This window comes from Acromyrmex echinatior, chromosome 12, assembly GCF_024713525.1.
Source record: "Acromyrmex echinatior isolate Ae372 chromosome 12, ASM2471352v2, whole genome shotgun sequence".
Taxonomy (NCBI): Eukaryota; Metazoa; Arthropoda; class Insecta; order Hymenoptera; family Formicidae; genus Acromyrmex; species Acromyrmex echinatior.
In genome coordinates, this window is record NC_141863.1 from 2,310,228 (window position 1) to 2,330,004 (window position 19,777).

Genomic DNA, 19,777 nt, shown 5'->3' on the forward strand with positions numbered 1-19,777 from the left:
ACGAAATATATTATAATATACTAAAGCAAATTTTTATATAGAGCAAGTTTTTTATATTCTCTCTAGCTTACCTGATACAGCCCTTCTTCTCTGGTACCTAAAAAACAAAGGTAAGAAATCAGATTAAAAAAAAGATTACTAAAAATTTTCTTAACTGATAATTGTGTTTTAATACGTGATTTAATAATATTAATATTTTTATGTATAATATTAGTATCTTCAGACAAGTATATTATCAGACAATAATTGATAGTTGTTTTATCTTTCCTTTCTTTCAATTTTAATAAGATGTCTATTCATTGTGTATATAAAATGAATTGCAGAGGAGAGATGTATGTTTTAGTAGGACGCAAGAATTAGTAAACGCTAAAAGTAAAAACGAAACTTACCTTCCGAAGTCTTTTTACTGATTTTAGATTTTATCATTTCATCGTATTTAATGTGTATTTCAGGTGTAGTGTCTGCGTGAAGATTTGTAACTTTTGCCCCCTGTTCCTCTTTGTCCTCATTACTTATAATTATTCCTTTGGTACTTCCTTGTTTAATAATTTTCTTTTTAATCTTCTTTGGTTTTTCTCCTTTTATTGGCTTTTCAATTAATGTATCTCTTTTTATATTTTCTTCTTCAATTTTGACGAAATCAGGTTGTAAAGGTAATAAAGTTTCTTCAACAATTTCTTCGATTGGGCCAACCGTAATTGATGTTACGGGTGACTTATCATTTTCTTCTACAGTTATTTCTTCAATCACTTGTCCTTTACGTTTAATAATTTGCTTTTTAATGATTTTTTTCGGTTTTTTCTTTCCAACGTCTATTTCAGTTACTTTTGTTTCCTCCCTTACTTCTTCCTTTTCACAAGGTTTTACAAATTTGGGATGAGATAGTGAAAGAACAGTTTTCTCTACGATTTCTTCTAATGGACCTTCTGTAATTGTTGTTACAGGTAGTTGTCCTTGTTCCTCTATAGTTGTTTCTTGTGTTACCTGCTGTTTCTGTCCTTTCTGTTTAATAATTTTCTTTGTAGTAATCTTTTTCGGTTTTTCACCCTCAATTATTTCTTCAGTTATTGTTACTTGCTCTCTTATGTCTTCTTCTTCAAAGGGCTTGGCGAATTCGGATTGTGGCATAGAATATTCAGTTTCCTCAACGATTTCTTCTAATGGACCTTCTGTAATTGTTGTTACAGATAATTGTCCTTGTTCCTCTACAGTTGTTTCCTGCTGTTTCTGTCTTTTACGTTTAATAATTTTCTTCGTAATAATCTTTTTCGGTTGTTCACCCTCAATTATTTCTTCAGTTACTGTTACTTGCTCCTTTATGTCTTCTTCTTCAAAGGGCTTAGCGAATTCGGATTGTAATAGAGGAAGTACAGTTTCTTCAACAACTTCTTCTACTGGACTTTCCATGACTGTTGTTACAGGTAATTGACCCTTTTCCTTTATGGTTGTCTCTTCTGTCACTTGCTGTTTCTGTCCTTTACGTTTAATAATTTTCTTCGTAGTAATCTTTTTCGGTTTTTCACCCTCAATTATTTCTTCAGTTACTGTTACTTGCTCCTTTATGTCTTCTTCTTCAAAGGGCTTAGCGAATTCGGATTGTAATAGAGGAAGTACAGTTTCTTCAACAACTTCTTCTACTGGACTTTCCATGACTGTTGTTACAGGTAGTTGACCCTTTTCCTCTATGGTTGTCTCTTCTGTCACTTGCTGTTTCTGTCCTTTACGTTTAATGATTTTCTTCGTAGTAACCTTTTTCGGTTTTTCACCCTCAATTATTTCTTCAGTTACTGTTACTTGCTCCTTTATGTCTTCTTCTTCAAAGGGCTTAGCGAATTCGGATTGTAATAGAGGAAGTACAGTTTCTTCAACAACTTCTTCTACTGGACTTTCCATGACTGTTGTTACAGGTAGTTGATCCTTTTCCTCTATGGTTGTCTCTTCTGTCACTTGCTGTTTCTGTCCTTTACGTTTAATAATTTTCTTCGTAGTAATCTTTTTCGGTTTTTCACTCTCAATTATTTCTTCAGTTACTATTACTTGCTCCTTTATGTCTTCTTCTTCAAAGGGCTTAGCGAATTCGGATTGTAATAGAGGAAGTACAGTTTCTTCAACAACTTCTTCTACTGGACTTTCCATGACTGTTGTTACAGGTAGTTGACCCTTTTCCTCTATAGTTGTCTCTTCTGTTACTTGCTGTTTCTGTCCTTTACGTTTAATAATTTTCTTCGTAGTAATCTTTTTCGGTTTTTCACTCTCAATTATTTCTTCAGTTACTATTACTTGCTCCTTTATGTCTTCTTCTTCAAAGGGCTTAGCGAATTCGGATTGTAATAGAGGAAGTACAGTTTCTTCAACAACTTCTTCTACTGGACTTTCCATGACTGTTGTTACAGGTAGTTGACCCTTTTCCTCTATAGTTGTCTCTTCTGTTACTTGCTGTTTCTGTCCTTTACGTTTAATAATTTTCTTCGTAGTAATCTTTTTCGGTTTTTCACCCTCAATTATTTCTTCAGTTACTGTTACTTGCTCCTTTATGTCTTCTTCTTCAAAGGGCTTAGCGAATTCGGATTGTAATAGAGGAAGTACAGTTTCTTCAACAACTTCTTCTACTGGACTTTCCATGACTGTTGTTACAGGTAGATGACCCTTTTCCTCTATGGTTGTCTCTTCTGTCACTTGCTGTTTCTGTCCTTTACGTTTAATAATTTTCTTCGTAGTAATCTTTTTCGGTTTTTCACCCTCAATTATTTCTTCAGTTACTGTTACTTGCTCCTTTATGTCTTCTTCTTCAAAGGGCTTAGCGAATTCGGATTGTAATAGAGGAAGTACAGTTTCTTCAACAACTTCTTCTACTGGACTTTCCATGACTGTTGTTACAGGTAGTTGATCCTTTTTCTCTATGGTTGTCTCTTCTGTCACTTGCTGTTTCTGTCCTTTACGTTTAATAATTTTCTTCGTAGTAATCTTTTTCGGTTTTTCACTCTCAATTATTTCTTCAGTTACTATTACTTGCTCCTTTATGTCTTCTTCTTCAAAGGGCTTAGCGAATTCGGATTGTAATAGAGGAAGTACAGTTTCTTCAACAACTTCTTCTACTGGACTTTCCATGACTGTTGTTACAGGTAGTTGACCCTTTTCCTCTATAGTTGTCTCTTCTGTCACTTGCTGTTTCTGTCCTTTACGTTTAATAATTTTCTTCGTAGTAATCTTTTTCGGTTTTTCACCCTCAATTATTTCTTCAGTTACTGTTACTTGCTCCTTTATGTCTTCTTCTTCAAAGGGCTTAGCGAATTGGGATTGTAATAGAGGAAGTACAATTTCTTCAACAACTTCTTCTACTGGACTTTCCATGACTGTTGTTACAGGTAGTTGTTCCTGTTCCTGTATAGTTGTTTCTTCCGTTACCTGTTGTTTTTGTCCTTTGCGTTTAATAATTTTCTTTTTAGTGATTTTTTTCGGCTTCTTTCCTTCGATTGCTTCTTCAGTTACTTGCTCTCGTATTTCTTCTTCTTCATCATGTTTGGCGAATTCAGGTTGAGTGGGAGTAAATACAATTTCTTCTACTGTATCTTCCGTAACTATTGTCACAGGTAGTTGTTTCTGTTCCTCTGTAGTTGTTTCTTCCGTTACCTGCTCCTTCTGTCCTTTATGTTTAATTATTTTGTTTTTAGTGATTCTTTTCGGCTTCTTTTCTTCGATTACTTCTTTAGTTACTGTTACTTGCTCCTTGTCTTCCTCCTCTTCAAGAGGCTTAGCGAATTCAGGTTGTAGTGAAGGAATGATTTCTGCGACAATTTCTTTTACCATACCTTCCGTAATTGTTGTTATAGGTAGTTGTCCCTTTTCCTCTATTGTTATCTCTTCTGTCACTTGTTCCTGTCCTTTACGTTTAATAACTTTCTTTTTAGTGATTTTTTTCGGTTCTTTTCCTTCAATTAATTTTTCAATCACTATAACTAGCTCCGTCTCTCTTATTTCCTCCTCTTCAAGGAGCTTTGCAAATTCAGCCTGTGGCAAAAGGAATACAGTTTCTTCGGCAATTTCTTCTACTGGACTTTCTATAACTGTTGTTACAGGTAATTGTCTCTTTTCCTTTATAGTTGTTTCTTCTGACACTTGTTCTTTCTGCCTTTTGCGTTTAATTATTTTGTTTTTAGTGGTCTTTTTCGGTTTTTTTCCTTCGATTACTTCTTCAGTCACTGTTACTTGCTCCCTTGTTTCTTCATCTTCAATGGGCTTGATGAATTCTACATGTGATGTAGGAAGAATAATTTCTTCAATGATTTCCTCCACTGGTCTCTCTGTAACTGTAGTTATAGGTAATCGTCCTTCTTCTTCTATAGTTATTTCTTCGATCACTTGCTGTTTCTGTCCTTTACGTTTGATAATTTTTTTCTTAATTATTTTCTGGGGTTTCTTCTCCTCCACTATTTCAGTTACTGTTACTTCCTCTTTTACCTCTTCCTTTTCAAGGGGTTCTGTGAATTCAGAAGGTACTAGTGATAGATCAGATTCTTGAATGACTTCTTCTACTGGACCTTCTGTAATTGTTGTTACAGGTATTTGTCCTTTTTCCTCTATTGTTGTTTCTTCTGTTACCTGCTGTTTCTTTCCTTTACGTTTAATGATTTTCTTTTTAATTATCTTTTTTGGTTCCTTTCCTTCGATTACCTCTTCAGTCACTGTTATTTGTTTCTTTATTTCTTCCTGTTCAAAGGGTTTGAATTTAGAATATAGTACAGGAGAAACGATTTTTTCTTTTGGTTTATCTATAGGTGCACTTATTAATAATTGTTTTTCTTCTATAACTGCTATTTCTCGATTTTGTACTACTGGTTTTATTTCTTCTTGATTTTGAGTGCCTTCTTCTAATTCTTCAATTTTTGTTGGTACTATTTCTTCTACTTCTATTTCTCCTGTTACTTCTTCGATGTGCATAAATTGTTTTTTTGGTATAGGTGGTACTTGTGGTTCTATGTCTTCTATTTCTTCTTCAATTACTACAATTTTTTCTTCTTCTGATTTAGTTTTTGGTTTCTTTGTACGAATTATAGTTTTCTTTGTTTTAATCGCTGCCATTTCATTTTCTTTAGTGCCGGTTTTAAATTTTGTGGTATATTCTTCAATTACTTCAGTATCAGATTCATTTGTTGGTTGTTTTGTTTCGTGTATTGTGGTGTGTTGTGTGACTGTGATATGATGTTGTTGCTCTGATGCTTCTGTAGTTTCTGAAATGTACACAGAAAAAGTGTGGTATATGATTAAATTGTTGTATGTAAAATGTTTTGTTGGTCTGCCATTATTTGAATTTTGTTGTTGTATTAGTATTATATTTATAATGTTTAATAATATATTAGACGCAAATAATGGCTGCGTTCAGCGGACTCAACTATTGAGTCCGTTGGACGCAGTCAATGTATTGACAAATTTTTTATTATAATTTATTACTTGAATGTTGGGTATGAAGCATGGTGAAATCAGCTGCTAGTTGACTAGTATATGTATAAGGTAATATATATTCTTATCTAAATGTCAGTAAATTATAATTCTGTATTTTATGAGTTCTGTACTTACCGAAATAATCTATAACAAGATCGTAATGTTGAATCGAACATTAGTTTGTTAAATATTTGCATTAAGTGCCTACATAATTTGTTTGATTTATTAAATATTACGATCATTGTTTAACCGAATCGAATTTCTTCAAATGTCGCATGTGAATTATCAATGCAATCTATCATGTTACCTTTCTATATGTATAATACTTACCTAAAATTTTTTCTAAGTAGTCGGCTTCAAAAGATGTGCTTGCTATTTTTGGTATTATTGGAATTACGGGTTCGGACAGATTTGATTCAATTTCAGTAATGTGTTGCAATTCAGTAACAATTATACTTTGTTTTTCATCTTTTACATCATGAGCTGTTTTACTGTCTGGTTTTGGAACACTGAATTCCGATACTACATTTTCCGGATGAATTTCAGTTTTTAGAGCAACTTTTCGTTCAATTATATCCGCTTGCGCGATTTCTTCCTTAGCGAGACCTTTGACAACTTCTTTTGCTTCTTTCTCTGTAGGAGTTATTTGGGTAACTTCAACACCTTCGGAAATGCGAAATGAAACTTCGGCTGAAGCACTTGCTACCACTTTTTCAACGATAATAGAACGTTCACTTTCATGAGGAATCGTTTCTATTTGTTGTACACTCTCAAATGGTATTTGTTCTGCTGTTATTTTCTTTACATCAGGTTTAACGAATTCCATCATTTCCTTCGTTGATGATGATGCAATCACATGAGATTTTTCAGCAACTGCCATGCTTAACATGCTTTGATCGGCTATTTGTTTAGTTATTTCTTCCAAACTTTTTACGTCTTCTTTTATTTCTTCCTCCGTAGCGATTACTTGGATAACTTCGACTCCTTCGGAAATGCGGAATGACACATCAGCTGTTGCGCTTGTCATTTCTTTGTCAGGAACAAATAAATGTTCGCTTTCGTGAGAAATTGATTCAATTTGTTGTATGCCTTCAAATGGTATTTGTTCTGGAATGATTTTCTTTTCCTCAGGTTTGGCAGATACTATAATTTCCTCTGTTTCTGATGATGTAATTACTTGAGATTTTTGAGCAACGGGCATACTTAACATATTTTGTTCGGCTACTTGTTTAGTTGCTTCTTTTACACTTTTTACAACATCCTTTGTTTCCTCTTCCGTAGCGGTTACTTGAATAACTTTGACGCCTTCAGAAACGCGGAATGAAACATCAGCCTTTGAACTTGGCGTTTTCTTTTCAGGGAGAAGCAAACTTTCTCTTTCATGAAGAATTGATTCGGTTTGTAGTACACTCTCGAACGGTATTTGTTCTGGAATGATTTTCTTCTCCTCAGGCTTGGCAGATACTATAATTTCCTCTGTTTCTGATGATATAATTACTTGAGATTTTTGAGCAACTGGCATACTCAGCATGCTCTGCTCGGCTACTTGTTTAGTTGTTTCTTCCAAACCTTTTACGATTTCTTTAGTTTCCTTCTCCGTAGTGGTTACTTGGATAACTTCGACTCCTTCAGAAACTCGGAATGAAACATCGGCTTTTGTACTTGGTGTCTTTTCATCTGGGAGAAGCAAACGTTCTCTTTCATGAGGAATTGCTTCAATCTGTTGTATGCTCTCGAATGGTATTTGCTCTGGAATGACTTTCTTTTCTTCAGGTTTGGCAGACACTATAATTTCTTCTGTTTCTGATGATGTAATTACTTGAGATTTTTGAGCAACGGGCATACTTAACATGCTCTGTTCGGCTACTTGTTTAGTTGCTTCTTCTACACTTTTAGCAACATCCTTCGTTTCCTCTTCCGTAGCGGTTACTTGAATAACTTTAACGCCTTCAGAAACGGCGAATAAAATATCGGCTTTTGTACTTGGCGTTTTCTTATCGGGGAGAAGCAAACTTTCTCTTTCATGAAGAATTGATTCGGTTTGTAGTATACTTTCGAACGGTATTTGTTCTGGAATAATTTTCTTTACTTCAGTCTTTGAAGATTCTTTAATTTCTTCTGTTGTTGATGACGAAACCACCTGGATTTTTTCAGCAACGGACATACTTAACATGCTTTGTTCGGCTACTTGTTTAATTGCTTCTTCCACACTTTTTACAACTTCTTTTGTTTCATCCTCCGTAGCGGTTACTTGGATAACTTCGACTCCTTCAGAAAAACGGAATGAAACATCAGCTTTTGTAATTGGTGTTTTCTTATCGAAAAGAAGCGAACTTTCTTTTTCATGAAGAATTGATTCGGTTTGTAGTACACTCTCGAACGGTATTTGTTCTGGAATGATTTTCTTTTCCTCAGGTTTGGCAGACACTATAATTTCCTCTGTTTCTGATGATATAATTACTTGAGATTTTTGAGCAACGGGCATACTTAACATGCTCTGTTCTGCTACTTGTTTAGTTGCTTCTTCTACACTTTCAGCAACATCCTTCGTTTCCTCTTCCGTAGCGGTTACTTGAATAACTTTAACGCCTTCAGAAACGCGGAATGAAATATCGGCCTTTGTACTTGGCGTTTTCTTATCGGGGAGAAGCAAACTTTCTCTTTCATGAAGAATTGATTCGGTTTGTAGTATACTTTCGAACGGTATTTGTTCTGGAATAATTTTCTTTACCTCAGGCTTTGAAGATTCTCTAATTTCCTCCGTTGTTGATGATGGAACCACTTGGGTTTTTTCAGCAACAGACATACTTAACAAGCTCTGCTCGGCTACTTGTTTAGTTGCTTCTTCTACACTTTTTGCAACTTCTTTTATTTCTTTCTCCGTGGATGTTACTTGAATAACTTCGACACCTTCGGAAACACGGAATGAAACATCGGCCTTTGTACTTGGCGTTTTCTTATCGGGGAGAAGCAAACTTTCTCTTTCATGAGTAATTGATTCGATTTGTTGTATACTTTCAAACGGTATTTGTTCGGGTATTATCTTCTTTATCTCTGGTTTAACAGGCTCTTTCATCTCTTCTGTTGTTGATGATGTAACTACTTGAGATTGTTCTACAACGAACATACCTAACATACTCTGATCAGCTTTTTGTTTAGTTGTTTCTTCTTTTACAACTTCTTTTATTTCCTTTTCTGTAGCGGTTATTTGTATAACTTTGATGCCTTCGGAAACGCGGAATGTAATATCGGCCGTTGCGATTGATGTTTCTCTATCCGGAAGAAGCGAGCGTTCGCTTTCATGAGGAATTGATTCAATTTGTTGTATACTCTCAAATGGTATCTGTTCCGGAATTATTCTTTTCGTTTCAGGTTTAATAGATTCCATCATTTCTTCTGTTGTTGAGGATGCAATCATTTGAGATTTTTGAGCAACTGGCATACTCAGCATGCTCTGCTCGGCTACTTGTTTTGTTTCTTCCAAGCCTTTTACGATTTCTTTAGTTTCCTTCTCCGTAGTGGTTACTTGGATAACTTCGACTCCTTCAGAAACTCGGAATGAAACATCGGCTTTTGTACTTGGTGTCTTTTCATCGGGGAGAAGCAAACGTTCTCTTTCATGAGGAATTGCTTCAATCTGTTGTATGCTCTCGAATGGTATTTGCTCTGGAATGACTTTCTTTTCTTCAGGTTTGGCAGACACTATAATTTCTTCTGTTTCTGATGATGTAATTACTTGAGATTTTTGAGCAACGGGCATACTTAACATGCTCTGTTCGGCTACTTGTTTAGTTGCTTCTTCTACACTTTTAGCAACATCCTTCGTTTCCTCTTCCGTAGCGGTTACTTGAATAACTTTAACGCCTTCAGAAACGGCGAATGAAATATCGGCTTTTGTACTTGGCGTTTTCTTATCGGGGAAAAGCAAACTTTCTCTTTCATGAAGAATTGATTCGGTTTGTAGTATACTTTCGAACGGTATTTGTTCTGGAATAATTTTCTTTACATCAGGCTTTGAAGATTCTTTAATTTCCTCCGTTGTCGATGATGTAACTACTTGAGTTTTTTCAGCAACGGACATGCTTAACATATCTTGCTCCGCTACTTGTTTAGTTACTTGTTTCACACTTTTTACAACTTCTTTTGTTTCCTCCTCCGTAGCAGTTACTTGAATAATTTCGACGCCTTCGGAAACACGGAATGAAACATCGGCTTTTGTACTTGGTATCTTCTTATCAGGGAGAAGCGTGTGCTCACTTTCATTAGGGATTGACTCGGACTGCTGTATGCTTTCAAATGGTATTTGTTTCGGTATTATTGTCTTTATTTCAGGTTTATCAAATTCTATAATTTCTTCCGTTGTTGACGACGCAATTACTTGAGACTGTTCTGCAACGCGTATGCCCAGTATATTTTGCTCTGCTGTCTGTTTAATTGCTTCTTCTTTTTTTACTATTTCTTTTGTTTCTTTTTCAGTAGCTGTTATTTGAATAACTTCGACTCCTTCGGAAACGCGGAATGAAACGTCAGCCATTGTAGTTGGTACTTTCTTATCTATGAAAAGTGAACGTTCACTTTCATGAGGAATTGATTCAACCAGTTGTATACTTTCAAACGGTATTTGTTCCGGTATTATTCTCTTTATCTCAGGTTTTGTAGATTCTACCATTTCTTTTGTTGTTGATGAAGTAATAGTTTGAGATTGTTCTGCAACACGCATAGTCGGTATCGTTTGTTCAGCTATCTGTTTCGTTGCTTTTTCCAAATTTTCTATAATGTTTTTCGTTTCCTCTTCCGTAGCGGTTACCTGAATAACTTCGACGCCTTCAGAAACGCGAAATGTAATATCGGCCGTTGCAGTAGCTATATCTTTTTCAGAAACAATCGAACTTTCTCTTTCGTGAGAAATCGATTCAGTTTGTTGTATACTTTCAAACGGTATTTGTTCTGGTATTATTTTCTTTATTTCCGGTTTAACGGACTCAATCATGTTCTCTGTTGTTGACGATGTAATTACTTGTGACTGTTCTGCAATGCCCATGCTCAACACGCTCTGCTCGGCTATTTGTTGATTTGCTTCTTCCAAACTTTTTATTACTTCTTTTGCTTCTTTCTCCGTAGCAGTTACTTGGAAAACTTCGATGCCTTCGGAAACGCGGAATAAAATATCAGCTTTTTTACTTGGTGTCTTCTTATCAGGAAGAAGCGAATGCTCGCTTTCGTGGGGAATTGATTCAATTTGCTGTATGCTTACATACGGTATTTGTTCGGGTATTATTTTCTTTATCTCTGGCTTAATAAATGCCATCATCTCTTCTGTTGTTGATGATGTAATTACCTGAGACTTTTCTGCAACGTAAATACTCTGCATTCTTTCTTCAGCTATCTGTTTAGTTGCTTCTTCTAGGCTTTTAACAATCTCCTTTGTTTCCTTCTCTGTTGCGGTTACTTGAATAATTTCGACACCTTCAGAAACGCCGAATGAAACCTCGGCTGTGGTACTTGGTATCTTTTTATCGGGAAGAAATGAACTTTCGCTTTCATGAACAATTGACTCAATTTTTTGTATACTCTCAAAAGGTATTTGTTCTGGTGTTAACTTTTTTATCAGAGGTTTAGCTGACTCTGCCATCTCCTCCGTTGTCAACGACGCAAACACTTGCGATTTCTCGGCAACGCGCATGCCTAGCATAGTTTTTTCGGCTATTTGTTTAGTTGGTTCATCTGGTGCAAGTAATTCTTTTTCTGCTTCATTATAAGATACTTCAAAGATCGACAATGACATTAGTTCTTCTAAGTTTGGTTTACCTATCTGTTCTTCGGGAATTTGTGATCTTGCAAGCTCTTCAACGTTACTCACTGTCAAAACTTCTGATATCTCCGCGACTTCTATGCCGGGTAGTTTTGGGAGAGCTTTTTGCTGTTTTGGAATCTCTGGTCTCAGTAATTCTTGTTCTGTATCAGTAGAAATTACTTCAGACACAGTAACAGAACTCATTTCTTCAATGCTTGGTTTTCCTTTTTGATCATTTTTTTCCTTCAATTCAGGTATTTGTTCTACAGTTGCAGCGGTTATAATTTCGATTTTCTGAGCTATTTCTCTACCTAAGAAACATGGTATGGCTGTTTTCTCTTCTAATTTTTCTAAACTTGGCAGTTGTGCTTCTATCTCTGTAGATATTACTTGAGAAACCAAAAGTGAAGAAAGTTCGTCTAGTTGTGGTTTACCTTTCTGTTTTGTTGGACTTTTAGGTCTCGAAAGTTCTTCAGCATTTGTGACAGTAAGCACCTGAGAAGTCTCGGCAATTTCTCTACCAGACATCATAGGCATCGCAGTGAGTCTGTTAGGTGCAATGGAACTCTCGAAAGTTTCTTCGGTTTCATGAGATAATATTTGAGATATAGTCAAGGACGATAATTCTTCTACTTGTACTTTCCCTTTACGTTCGTCAGGTGATACTTGATTTGAAAGTTCCTCTGTGCTCATCATTGTTAAAACTTGACTAGTTTCAGCTACATCTCTACCAGATAAATTAGTTTGCGCCATTTTTTCCGTAGGCATTTCCGGACTAGGCAATAAAGCTTCCGCTTCACTGGATACAGTTTGCGTTATATTTAAGGATAATAATTCTTCGAGATTTGGTTTTCCCTTTTGTATCTCGGGCTTTTGAAGTTCAACAAATTTATTTAGACTTAACGCAGTTGTTATTTCTGTAGTTTCTGCTATGTCTCTGCCATATAAACTTGTTTGCGCCGTTCTTTCAGTTGGTATGTTGAGACTATCAAGAACATTTTCAGTTTCTTGAGATTCTGTTTGTGAAATTATTAATGGCATGAATTCTTCGAGACTGGGTTTACCTTTTTGTTTTTCAGTTTCTTTTTTAGGAATAAGTTCTTCGGCATTAGTCATTGTTAAAACTAGTGTTGTTTCCGCGATATCTCTACCAAACAAATTTGATTGTGCTGTTTTCCCCGTAGGAAGCTCAGCACTAACTAATGTTTCTTCAGCCTCATTAGAAATTACTTGTGAAATAGTCAGTGGAATTAACTCATTGATTTGTTGGTTGCCTTTCTGTTCCTCAGGTCCTCCTATAGCAAATTCATTGGTCTCAGATAATGTTGTTACTTCAATTGTTTCAGCGACTTCTCTACCAGAAATATTGAAATCAGCCTTGCTATCTTTTGGAATAACTTTACTAGCTAAAAGATTTTCAACTTCATTGGAAATAATTTCGGAAACAGTTATGGATGACAATTCTTCGAGTCCTGGTTTACCTCTTTGTTCATATAATTTAGTAGATTTTGTAAAATCTTCGGTTGTATTCGCTGTTACTACTTGAAGGATTTCCGCGGTTTCTCTGCCTGTCAATTTTAATTGTGCCTGATGTTGTTTTGGTGTAACGGCTTCAGGTAAGATATCTTCGATTTCATTAGAAGCTGTTTCAGTAATTACAACCGTTGTAAGACTTTCGAATTGTGGTTTGCCTTTCTGCCCTTCGGGTTGGAATTTGCATTCAAAGATGTCTTCTCTTTCGGCTGGTGTTGTTTCTGACTTTACTATTGATTCTACCGTGGTCTGAATCATAATTGCTTGAGAGGAAAGTGGTTTTTCTTCTTGAAGTTCTCGAGTATTTTGTATACTTTCTACGAAAGAACCTTCAACAGTTTGGAATAAATCGAAATCTGATGTAGCTTTGACTTCAGTTCGCTTTGAAACAATATTCAACATTCCTTCCTTGTCTTCGATAATTGTTTCTGAAATTTGTAACGGCTTTAACTCCGTTATATCAATATTCACTTTTTGTGTCGTAGGTTTAAAAAGATCATCAAAAGTTTTCTCGCTTTCTTCAACAATATTCTCGTTAACAATAATGCTTTCAAACGTGTCTCGCGCTGATGTGGCAATTTGAGGTGTTGAAATATAATCTGAAGGTTGTTCAGGTACGTCTACTCGCGATTCTACCATTGTGGTCTCTATCATATCGTGCTCAGTAACAATAGTATCGACAGCTGTTCGCGATATTTCATGTCTCTTCTCTTCCAGTGATGCTTCGATTTCGGCAGATGTTATCTCCGTAATAAATATACCATGACCTTCTTCGAATGTTGGCATAGCTGTACTGAATATTATCTTCGGATACTTATCGAAAGTACGTTCGCTTTCCGCACTTGGAACTTCATGAACTATAATAGGTTGAAATGTGTCTTGTTTTATGTGAGCTTCAGCTTGTATCTTTTCGAAAGGTTTAATCGGTCCAGTATTTTGTTCGATAAATATTTGAGCCTTTTGAGCAATATCCATACCAAGTTTTGCTAATTTTACTCTTGCCATACTCTCTTCGTATTTCGGAATATTCATTGTTTCTTCTTTGTCTTGTGTTAAGATATGATCTACGGTAATACTTTTCCCTTCGACGAAACTAATCTCGGCGCTACGCTTATCGGGTTTGAATTTATCAATGAATATTGCACCTTGCTCTTGAGGAACCATTTCACTGACGTCAATACCTTCCAAAGTAGATTGTGTTTTATGTGCTTCACATACAATCGGTTTCATTGCTGAAGGTAATTCTCCGAGTTCTTCGCGTAAATTAATTTCCGTTCGTTCAGCTACTTCTTTACCTTCCATTAAAAGATTTGCCGCTTCAAGACGAAGTTTCTTTGTAGCAAATTCCTCTTCAATATCTTGAGCATTAATAGATTCTGTAATAGCAACGAATCTATTTTCATCTAAAATAACATGCGCTTTTGTTTTTGTTAATGGTGTTTTCTGAATCCTATCTATTTCTTTCTCCACTAAGGTTTGTTCGGAGAATTGTACTGTCTCAAACGGTTTTTGACCAATTAGCGCGGTTACTTTTGTTGGTACTGTAACTTCGTTCATTTCACCTGTACTTGAACTGGTAATTATTTCAGATCTCTCAGCGACTTCGTGACCAGGAACAATAACCGAGAGTGCTAAGCGAGATTTATCTTCTTGTAATGTTTCAAGGGGAGCTTCTTTGTCAGCTATTTTAATTTCCGTCACAGAGGTAACGCGCTTACCTTCTTCGACAGATAATTCTATTTTGTGTATTTCTGGCGTGAATTTGTCTTTGAAGGGTTTCTCTTGATCTTGAATCATGTCTTCAGTTACTAAAAGACTTTGATATACTTCATGTGTAGGTGATACGGTTTTAACGTCTGGCTTTTTGATGGTTACTTTTCCTACAGAATGTTCAATAGCTACCGCGGTCGTTTCTGCTATACTGTGAGTAGCATCGATGTCGAATGAAGCAGCGTATTGACGCGGTTGTTCCTCGACGATATATGTCGATTCTTTATCTGCTGGTGTTATATGTTTTATACTCGCGATGACTTTACCTTCTTCCATATCGATGTTTACAATTTTATTTTCCGGCATTAATGCTGGCATAAATTGCTCTTCTCCTTCTTGAATAACAAGCTGTGATTCTACTAGTGGATTAAACACTATGTGATCTGGAATTGCGACGGCAACCAGTGGTGCTTCGCCAGTAGCAATTTCACCAGTGCTAATATTAGCGATTTGTATTGTTGTTTCGGCGACGCCATGAGTTTCGATTAGAGCTTTCTCTGCTGTTTTTGTTTTTGGTATTTCCTTAGGCTTATATTCTGTTTCTTTATCCTCTAAAATTACCGAAGATACCTCTACACTTTGTTCCATCATCATGGAAAGATCAGCTTGAACCATCGATGGTATTTTATCTTTCTTGAGTATAGTCTCCATTTCTGTTGGCTGAGTTTCCATTGCTACTATTGCCTCTAACGGAATATTCGAGAATGTGGCTGAAATAGAAGTCGGTTTTGTCTCCATCAATTCTCCAGTGCTAGAATTTGGAGTGATTTCGCTTTTTTCAGCAATAATATGTCCGGCAAATTGAATCTCGGCTTTTTTCTCTGTAGGTTTTTTGGGAATTTGAAGAATATCTTCCTTTTCACCTAAAATCTCAGTAGACATAGTAGCACTGATAATCTCGTCGACGGATATTCGAGCAGTGTCGGTTTTGGTTTGTTTATCTTGAAATTCTATTTCTGTTTCTGTTGCAATAGTTTCGCTTTGAACGATACTCTCAAACGGCAAACGTTCCTCTTTTGCTGCTGCTGTCTCTGGTGTTTTCACATTGAGGTCTCCTGGATAAATGGCTGGTGTAACCTCAGTAAGTTCGGCAATTTTATGAGCGTCAAAGCTGGTGTTAATTTTTTCACCTGGAATATCCGGTTTCTTCAAATATTCTCGCTCCTTATCAGACGCAATTGTTTCAGTGACTGTTATGCTTGTTTCTTCTTCAAACGATATATCTACTCTTTTTTTATCTGGTTTGACGAAATCAAGCATACGCTCTTCTGAGTCACCGGTTGACATTTCGGATGTAACGATACTATGATGAGTTATATGTTCGGTCGTAGCCATTGCGGAGATTGTTTCTTCGCGTATTAATTCGCTAATGTTGTCAGTTGCGGTTATTTCAGCAGCTTCTGCCACAGTATAAGTAGGAATATCGAAAGTAGCAGATTTTGATTGTGGTTTTTCCATTTCTGCAAGCATGCTTTCTTTGTCACCCGTTGTTACAGAAGAAACAACAAGAACTTCACCCATTACAAATTCAAAATTAGCTTTTTTCTCTGGTACCAACATATGAGGAAAAGGTTTTTCAGTTTCTCTTGTTTGCACTTCTTCAGCAACGGCTATTTCAAATGGTAATAATGTCGCTTTAGGACGTGCATCTTGGATAGGTTTGGTAGATAATTCAGTTGGAACGACACCACTAATAATCTCAAATGTCGAGGCTATATTTTGTGTTATTACGTCTATTGTAGCTTCGGCTGTTTTTGGCGTCTGTTTTTCACCAAGTATATCTTCTTTGTCTTCAGGATGCGTAATTTCAATTGTCAGACTTTCTCCTTCTTGAAAAGTAATACCAACTTTTTTAATATCAGGTTTTACATCCGTTTCTAAAGGAGATTCTTTCTCAGATACTGATATTTCCATTTGTTGTACAACATCTAATCCGCTTTGCAGTTGATTGACACTTTCTTGATGTGGTTTTTCTTCTTTCAATGCACTTATATTGCTTGCAAGAATCATCTCTTGTGTTTCAGCAATTTCATGGCCCTCAGTTATATCTAATACAACCCTTTGTTTGTCTGGTAATTTTTTCATTAATAATTCTTCTTCCTTCAATACGGTAGTTACTTCAGTGATGGTCAAATTTTCAGATTGAGCGCATACTTGAAGTGCGGCATTTTGTTTAACAGGACTCGCATCCTCATCCCTGGTTCGTTCTACTTCGCCGACATTTGTTTCTGTTACTATCAATTCTTCCAGAGCTTCTTGTTGTACTATTGCTTTACCTGATTTTGGTAGATCACTGCTTATTTTTCCAGCACTTTGTTCCACTAAGATCTCTGCCTTTGACGCGACGGTATGACCAGTTATGGACGATTCAACCGTATAAGTCTGTGGTCCAGTATCTGGCGTGTAGATATTCTCGAGATCATGTGGAATTATTTCTAGAACGCTGGCACCAGGCCTCGTGTCTGTGAGTTTAATGTTCGCCATCTTTTCTTCGGGTTTTATGTCTATTTTATAAACATCTTCCTTTTCTGCGGTTTCTTGCATAACGATACTGATAGTTTCTATAGGAATATGAGATGGATATGCTTTTCCACTCACAGGTTTGTCTACCGCTAGGTACTCTTCGGTCGGTGATTCTGTTCTTACTTGTTCATATATAGGAGCTACTTGCGTCATATATTCAGTATTTGCAAACGCACTTTTAACATCGGTTATATCAAGATATTCAGTTTCTTTTTCATCCGCTACAATCATTGTAGTGTGCAAGCTCTCAATCTGATTCATTGAAATAACGGCGGTCATTGTTTCAGGAGCCTTATCTTTCCTCGTCGGAGCTACATCTTCTGCTGCAACAGTCTCATCAACAATTGTTTCTTGCAGACTGACTGTTTCAATTTGAGCTATAGCAGTTGATACGGCTTCTTTCATGACTTTACCTAAATTATTTTCAGGTTGGGTTTCCTGAACTTCAAGTGAGATCATTGGATGAGTAGGTACCGTTTTTCCGCGATGTGATTCAGGCATTTCAAAAATTTTCAATTCGGCTTCTTTTTCTCCAAAAGTTGTTTGTGATATTTCAATACCTCTGATAGCATCGTAGATGGTCTCGATCGTATGAATTTCCGGTTTAACATCTTCCTTCATGCTAGTCTCTCGATCATGAATGAGCGTTTCAAGGACAGTTTTCGCTTCGGTTAATTGAATGGATACAATACCGCTCTCTGTGACATACTTGAGTATATCTTTCAAATCCGCGGGATAGTCTGCGGTTTGAACTTGAGATATCAATATGTGTTCCTCCGGTCTGATTGATGTTTCCGCCAATATTTCGAACGGTTTCTCATCGACACTATAAGTTCCTTCAGATTCTTGAACAATTGTGTCTGTTACAGAACCAATCTCCAATGGGGAAATCGATGTAACGGCTAGTTTAGTAGTAGGCTTTTCTTCAGGATGATAATCTTGTTCTTTTTCAGATGTCATCGTTTCTACCGTCACAGCTGACATAATTTCAACGACATTCAAGTCAGCTGTGACTTGTTTACTCTCTTCGATTGTCAAATCATCTTCTTTTTGTTGAGTATCGATCATTGATATCGTGACTCCTTCTAAAAGAGTGATATTTGGAGTAACTTCGAAAGAATCTACTTTTCGCTCAGGAATATATTCGCCTTCACGCTCCTGTACGAGATCATGACGAATAATAGCTGTTTCATTTTCATAAGAAATTTCAATTTGAGCCGTTTGACTTGGTGGTAATCTACCTGGAATGTATGCTCCTTCTTTTTCAGGTGCATTCATTTCTTCGGTAACGCGTTGTCGTTGCGAAATTATCGATTTGGTAGCGACTTCAGTAGGTACTATTAACTCTGGATAATATTTTCCTGGTTTATCCTCAGAATGAATTTCTTCTACCATCAACGGTTCTATTGCATTGATGTTAACGCGAGGTTTTGTAAATACTGTTTTCATAGGTTCCAATTTATTTTCAACCAAACCTTCTTGTATTTCATAAATCGAAAGTGATATTTGTGGTAAGACAATATCTTCTGCTTTAACGCTTAAAGGTGTTATAAAATCTTCGGTCGGTATTTCGCTTTGATTAACTATGGTCTCTCTAATAGTTGTAGCTTCTTGCACAGTAACCTGCACATCTGCTTTTCGACTTGTTTCTGGTGTAGTTAAAGTTAGATTTGACACACTTTCATCGTGAGTCAGTGTTTCGCTGATGACAAGACTTTCTTTCGTTATTACAGAAGGTGTTGCTTCATAAGAAGTAGCTTTGAAAGATCCAGAAAATTCATCAGTAGATATATGTGCAGTAGTTTCCGTGGTAGAATATGGTTCTATCGATGAGATTGATATTGACGCTTTACGTTCGATAGGTTTGGTACTTGTCACTTGATCAATTTCTTTTTCGTGTACTGATGTCATTTGTTCTGTTAGCGCGATAACAGTATCTAATGTGTATTTAGCTTTCTCTGATTCGGGTTTGCCAGGTGCTTGTTCGATTGTACGATCTAATGGTATCACTTGATTTCGTTGACTAGATACATTTAAAACCATAGACGGCAGTAATTGATCTTTTGTTACTTCAAATTCTTCTATCTCTTCCAGTTGTATCTCATCTCTACCAATGTTTGATCTTTTTGGTATTAATGTCTTTCTAATTTTTTTAATAATTTCTTCTTCCTCTTCTGTGTTTATTTGTTTTTCCATCTCTTTTTGTTTTTGTTTACGAATCAATCTGCCCTTTGAATCCCGTTCGAGTTCAATAATCTCTTCTTCGATTTCTTCCTTTTTTCTTTCTTTATCAATCTCCTCGACTTCCTCGATTTTTATAGATTGAACCCCCTCTTCCCTATCTTGTGTTGTTTCTTCAATTTGATCTCTTGGTTTTTTATCTTTGCGTTTACGCAATGTTGTGTGTGCCTGCCGTGTGTCCTCGTATTCTGTGGAAAGTATGTGAGAATTTTGTGTCAGACGTGAGTGTTGCGTGATGTCTTTATTTTCTTGCGTTCACACACACACACACACACACACACACACACACACACACACACACACACACACACACAGAGGCGCACGCAGGCACGCACGCATACACGCGCGCATTCACGCACACATTTTATATCTTGCATACTTTATTCCATGACTATAGAGCGTGTATTTGATTACGATAAGAACGTGCTCAATAAACAAACAAGTAACAAGTGTTTGGATTTTCAGAAACGTGTAAAA

At 36.3% G+C, this 19,777-nt stretch overlaps 1 protein-coding gene and 1 long non-coding RNA gene across 4 annotated transcripts in view; one reads left to right on the forward strand and one right to left on the reverse strand.

Moving 5' to 3' along the window:
- The window catches only part of LOC147907731 (uncharacterized), a 92,448-nt gene that overhangs the window by 23,909 nt on the left and 48,762 nt on the right, over positions 1–19,777 (forward strand). The window lies entirely within an intron of this gene.
- The window catches only part of sls (sallimus), a 133,217-nt gene that overhangs the window by 21,603 nt on the left and 91,837 nt on the right, over positions 1–19,777 (reverse strand). For both annotated transcript variants that reach the window (XM_087412214.1, XM_011068860.2), the window contains 3 exons: positions 5,770–19,488; positions 390–5,228; positions 72–97 (listed from right to left, as the gene is read on the reverse strand). In XM_087412214.1, coding sequence (XP_087268340.1) covers positions 72–97; positions 390–5,228; positions 5,770–19,488 — 18,584 coding nt within the window. The remainder of the gene's footprint in view (positions 1–71; positions 98–389; positions 5,229–5,769; positions 19,489–19,777) is intronic.